Source organism: Pteropus alecto, unplaced genomic scaffold (genome assembly GCF_000325575.1).
Source record: "Pteropus alecto unplaced genomic scaffold, ASM32557v1 scaffold131, whole genome shotgun sequence".
Lineage (NCBI taxonomy): Eukaryota > Metazoa > Chordata > Mammalia > Chiroptera > Pteropodidae > Pteropus > Pteropus alecto.
In genome coordinates this window covers 13,547,177-13,553,566 of record NW_006434709.1, presented here as the reverse complement: position 1 = coordinate 13,553,566, position 6,390 = coordinate 13,547,177, and the positions used below count along the sequence as shown (strand labels likewise).

Here is a 6,390-nt window from a genome sequence, read left to right as displayed (position 1 = left end):
TTCCCTTCAGATAATTTCTAACAGCTTCTCTCTACCCACTCCCCACAATTTAAGCAGTCACTAATTCATTCATATCTGTTTTATTTTTTTACAGTAAATCTGACATCCTCTTCTTCCTATTCTCTCTCCTTTCAGTTCCAAATCCATGTCATGCCTGACAAATTAACCTCTTAACCTGTCACAACACAGTGAATTTCCTGTTCTAATACATTTCATCAACTGAAAAAGAGTGTCAGCATTGTTTAAAAACAAGAAAAGCTTAGAGTACCCATTGCATGAAGTCCACACTTTGTAGCTGGGCATTCTAGGCGAACTGGGTTTTCTAGCCTTATCTTCACTATCTCCTTGCAGTTAAATAGGACAAGTCAAAAAGATCCCTCTACCAGCCCTTGTTCTTTCGTACCTCCAGACCCTTCCTTAGGCTATCCTCTCCACCTCAAGTGCTCTTTTCACCCTCTTTGCCCCTTAAAGTGACTCATTCTTCCAAACCACTTCAAAGGTCTTCACGAAGTGTTTTCTAGGCTTCTCGACAAATTTTCTCTTTCCTTTGGGTTCCAGCAGTACTTGGCAGACAAGATGCGTTACTATGTTATAGAAAAGAGAGAGGAAATGTAGAGGGATCATTCCTGGCTCCCACTGAGGTCCCCTTGTCACTAAAGCTGTGCTTTTTTCCCCTGGCCTTCTCCATGTTCCTAGGCCACCCTTTGTCTCTTTCACCCTCCATATTTATGCCAGTTAATTCCTTCAATCCAATTTTTCTCAAATTTGAGTTAATTCTATAAGTCCATGCTGTGGAAAGGCCTGTGAAATTATTCCTAGAGGCTTGACCAAGCAGAGTTTGTGGGAAGCTCAGGACTCAACCTGGTTTGAGTCACTTTTTAAACAATTAACATTTACTTACTTGGTGTATTCTGCTATTTTGAGAGGATAGTGATCATTTTTTTCTTTCTAGAACTAGATGCACTACAATGTAGACTCCTGGTGTATGTTTTTGATTTTACTACTCTGTAATCTCATCCAATTTAGTCAGGATAATGCATGCATTCCATTGTATATCTACGTCTAAAGAGAAATAGCTGGGTAGTGACATTTGTTCACATTTTTAGCCATTGACTTCTAACTGAATTGAATGAATGTGTTGGAATGCATATGCATGCACAAGTGTAAAATGTATGCTTGGATGTGTACTTACATGCACATTTTTTAATCTGATTTTGGTTTTGTGTTTCTAGAAAATATTCTTTATCAAAATTTGTTCTGAAGCATCACAAGAAAAGTGTAAGGTGACAGAGAGAAATCCAGCTTTAACTTTTAGTCCTTTGTCCATGTTATTTTGTGTTAGAATACTAGCTACTTCCTTTTAGGTTCCATTTTGCAGGGTTCAGGTAGGAGTGGACTGCATGGTACTTTACTGTTGATTGAGAAAAATAACCTCCCATTTGCTTGCCACGATGGATTTCCTAGGTTGTTGATGCCTATTGCTTCAGGTCTGCCTTATTCCCCAGACGGAGTTCGCTGGAATCGAGTGATACTTAGAAAATGACAAATAACCCATCACCTCTCAAGCAGCAAAAGGCAATATAAATGCTTCTCAGGTAGCTACGAGGCCTGTCGCTATAAATGAGCCAAATAGATTTCTTTTGGCTTTTCTCAATCAAGAAATGTGCGTTTTACTTAGTGTCCATGTTTATGTATATTGCTTTTTTTACTTTTTTTTAATAAGATGAATGGAATTCACCCACTTTGAATTTTTTTTATGTGGATAAAAGTACAACATGTCTTAAAATCATTTCCATTGATGGAACACTCAATTAAAAATGACAGCAAAGACCCCTTTTCTTAAGGGCACATTTTAAAACCTCCAACTATATATTTATTATACTAAATAGTCTTAATGGAAGCCATATATAGTGAAAAAATCTGAACAATCTTTGCATAACAACACATGTACATTTAGCCATATATGGCTATCATTTTATATATATGCATGTGCATACACACACACACTCAAACTTGATGAAATACCTACACTCACTTGGATAATACTATATTTTTAAAACCCTTTGACTTACATTATTTCACTGATTCAAACAGCCTTACTATGTACACAACAAATATTTTACACTTATTTTGCAGATGAGAAAACTGAGATTTAAGGTTAATTTTCCAAAGTCTTCTGTCTGGCTACTTACAAAGTGAGAAAAGAAGCCAAATCTACTTACTCCCAGTCCAGACCTCGATCTGTTACACAGTGCTGTCTCCTTGGAAGTGGTGTCCTGCTGGAACCTCTGATTTTATTGTTCCTAATATGTGTTTGGAAAGTTTTGAAATTGTATACACTCATGTGATAAATTTCTTTTCTTTTTGAGGACAAGTTCTGATCTGAACTCAAAGAATTTAGACTGGGAGATGAAGTACCAGATTACTTTTACTAAAATTATATATCCGTTAGAAGTGTTTGTGAAATTATGAAAATTAAGAATAAAAATAATGTTCATATGGAATTTCTCATCTAGGTATTTGTCAAACCCTTTAATTTTAGCAGTTTGGTGAGGCTTTTAGACTAAAATCCTAGACTCTTAAATCTCACATTAAGATCTTAAATTTAAAAGTTTAAACCCTGACTTCAACTTCTATTTCTGAGATTTCATGAGGTTTTGCACATGTTTTCTATGTTTAAGAAAGACAAAAGAGTTGTAGCTTATAGGTTTTTGGAATTGCAGTACACACTAATGGAAGTCATCTACTGTGATAGCTTTAGTTTTGAATTTCAAATGGATCTTAAAAATTTTTTTTTTTTTATAAGAAGCTCAACACTTGGCCCATAGTAAGTAATCAGTAACCATTTGTTGAAAGAAGACATGGATAATGGGAAATCTTGCTGCTAGGTATTAAATTATTGTTCTTATTCTTAGCGTTTAGCTTCTGTGGGATTGGATGCCAAAAACACAGTCTGCATTTGGGACTGGAGGAAGGGAAAACTTCTGGCCTCAGCCACTGGCCACTCCGACCGGGTAAGAGGACCTTGTTGGATCAAGTCATGCGATTGCATAACTTGAGGGGCAGGGTCGGGTTGTAATAGAGCTTCTCAGAGCTGTAATGCTTTTAAAAGTAAATTTGCTACATGCAGATTTTCCCTACTTAAAAACTTACTGTTTTATTAAAAATTAATTTTTGATTAATAGTTATGTTGGAATGATCTCTTGGTGATAGGATGCTTTGATACTGCTTTTCATAGGCAAAGCAAAATTCTGAAACTGGCATTTAGCTTCTTCATAAAATCAAAATAGAATTGAATTTGAAAATATACGTAAGGTTTACATGTATTTGTTTAGAAATGGAAATAGTTGTTAGAAAGTAATATTCACAAAATAAGTTTATAAGCATATATATTTGAATTTCACATTAATATAATGACAACTTTGTAATTCTTTGTTATATTTGAGAAACTTGAATGTAAATTATGGCCTGCTTATCATACATATTGAAGTCAGTGTGATCAGAAATGGTAATTCCATATAGTCATGGCTGGCAAGACAGAATTTGAGCAGACATAGTCATTAACTGGTAAGAAATCTATTTCTCCAGTGTCTTGCATGGTTAAAATAATTTGGCTACTTTACTGTCTTGATTTTCTAATAAAGAAATAATGAATTTGCATGACTGTCTTACATTGGTTCCTAGTTTTGTATTTCTGCACAATATAAGTGTTCGTGTAGAATGAGGCCTTAATTAAATATTAAGTTCACTGTCTCTTGTTTAAGTGTGAACTGTAAAAAAATTTTTGTGTGTGAATATACAGTTGTCTAGGGAGAATTGTGATTTTTAAGGAGACTCCATAGTTCTTGCTGCAAATTGTACTTGAGGATTCAGTCCTCAGAAAGTCCAGGAGTGACCACCATGGAACTTTAGTGTTGGAAGAGGACGAACATCCCTCTGGCCCAATGGTTCACACCCCTGGCAACACATAAGAATCCTTGAGGGAGATTTTACAGCTTACTGATCCCTGGGCTCTACCCCCAGGTATTGGTATTAATTTATTGGTGTTTAATTGATATTAGTACTTAATGAAAGGTTGAAAATATTTTCAATACTTACATTTTGGATATTATTGTTTTTGCTTATGCTGTGATCCCATTATATCTTATAAAGTAAGTTGAATTGGATTGGATCAATATGTGAATTTCCTATTGGTTTGTTAATGTTTTGTACACTTTCCAGTTAGGAGTAGATTGGAAAAAGTATAATGCTATAGTGAAAACTCAGTAATTTTAAGAGCCTAGGCTGTTTGAATGAAATACTGCCTATTTTTTTTTTTTTTTTAAGAACACTGTTCTCCCAGGCCCCATAATTTGTTTCACACACAATTTTGCTCTTCATCATTGATGCCAATATGAATTATTATTGGCTGCTTATGGGCAAATGATCACTCCAGGAGTATTTTAGTGGCTAAAATTCTTAATCCCTAGCACTCATTTGTATGAGTGCTTTATGGGCTACAAGATAGTATATACATTATCTTAATTGACCTCATAACTGAGGAGGTGTCATTCGTTTTAGAGAAGATGAAGTTAACATTAGAGATGCTAAGACTTGCCTGAGCTACATAGCTAAAATGGGTTACTGGACCTCATTGATACTTGGACCGAATGTTCTCCAGTGCTCTCTCTCTGGTCCATAATTGTTTCCTTCTACCTACATGAAGGTTATATGTCCTCCCGTCTCTGATGATCAGTCCATATTGCCCCTTCCTATGTGGTGAGAAGTTAGCAGCCTAAGTTCTTTCTCTGGTCTAAACTCTGGCCCTGACAGTGTCCTTTTTTCTATTAGAGCTTCACAGAATGTGGTCCATGGACCAACAACATCAGAATCTCCTGTGGTCTGTTTAAAAAATGCAGATGCCTGGACCCAGTTTCAGACCCACTAAATCACAATCTCTCAAGTGGGCCAGGAACATACGCACTTTACACAATTGCCATGGGTGATTCAGCCCTCAAGGCTGACAGAGAGTCTTCTCTTCCTTGTTTCCAAGATGAAAATAGAAATACCTGCAAACAGCTTTTCTTAAAGAACGATAAATAATGTTAGAAGATGTTTTCAGTTCCTTGGAGAACTGAAAATATAGTAGTATTTTGGTTCAGATTAAAATGATGGCCTATTGAAACTATTTTAGATGAGCTAAGTGAGGGCCAGATAAATGCCTCTGCCTTATGTTCAGGAATATTAACTTTTATGGTTGCCACAGTGAATTATAGTTGACTATTAAACATTTTCCTTCTTAAAATGAAGCATTTTGTAATTCTTTTATTTTTATTGTGAACCTATCTCGAAAGTATTTTATCAGCATTGTGGAGAGCTATAGAAAATTTTATCAGAACTTTATCCTAAATCATCACAATTTATCCTAGGTGGACAAAGTTAAAAATATGACACTACGTTGTTTTCAGTGATTGTGGTTAATTATTACTTCTCTATTCAGTCCTAAGGTAAGTAGACATTAGGCAATAAAACATGTGTTGTCAATTTCTGACTCATCCCCAGAGCCAAATCCTCCATTTTTTGGTCTGCGCAGGTAACTCTGTGTTCTGAGTGCTAGAGTAGAGTCTTAGCAATTGGACAGGTGTCTGAAAGAAGACAAAACACATAAATGACCAACATAGCAATTTTTAATATTTTTTAAACAGATTTTTGATATTTCCTGGGATCCATATCAGCCAAACAGAGTGGTTAGCTGTGGAGTAAAACATATAAAGGTAAAGTAGTTATTTTAAAACCTTTTTTGGTGCCTCGTATGGAAAGAATTTATATGTATATAATTCGGTATTGAGAAACTGCTCGACTTTACATTTTTTTTCTTAAATTTAGAGCCTTCTTACCTGCTTCTCTGATCTTGAAGCAAGCTACAGCTGATGGGGCTCTCCAGAAATGCAGTGTAACCAAAATCAAGTGAAGTGCTCAGCAGGCAGCTGAAAGGGAAACTTTGTGTAAATTAAATATAAACTGAAGACGCAAAATACTTCTAGGATTGCCTGTTTTAAAACAGTTCTGATTTTTAATTTTGTGAATTAAGTTTTCACATTACAATGAATGTTTATTCATATTGCATGTCAAAACTTTTGACATGTTGATATGTTCTTTTAGAAGGAAGGTGTCTCGTGGTGTTGGACAGAGAGGGATACATAGTACAAACCTACCCGGGCCATTGATTTTTAAATGCCTCTGTCTTCCTCTAGACTACAGTCTGAAATACTACTAGTGGCCCAGGCCCTGCCTGTGGCTATTTGCTTCTTCCTATTTAGTTACACAGCAAAATTAACACCATCAACATTCTTTGACATGTCAAAAATTTCTCCTGGATCCTTGGAAATGGCCCAGGATCTTTTCTATAAA

The 6,390-nt window shown here is 35.6% G+C and overlaps 1 protein-coding gene across 5 annotated transcripts in view; it reads left to right on the top strand.

The window, feature by feature from the left end:
• The window catches only part of EML6 (echinoderm microtubule associated protein like 6), a 267,350-nt gene that overhangs the window by 118,493 nt on the left and 142,467 nt on the right, over nucleotides 1–6,390 (top strand). For 4 of the 5 annotated variants that reach the window (XR_003045624.1, XM_025045093.1, XM_025045095.1 and 1 more), the window contains exons 4-5: nucleotides 2,916–3,014; nucleotides 5,685–5,753. Coding sequence is in view for 4 of the 5 variants with exons in the window: in XM_025045093.1 (XP_024900861.1) it covers nucleotides 2,916–3,014; nucleotides 5,685–5,753 (168 nt within the window). In the remaining variant the exon portion in view is untranslated. The remainder of the gene's footprint in view (nucleotides 1–2,915; nucleotides 3,015–5,684; nucleotides 5,754–6,390) is intronic. The other variant, XM_015587547.2, reaches the window with a different exon arrangement.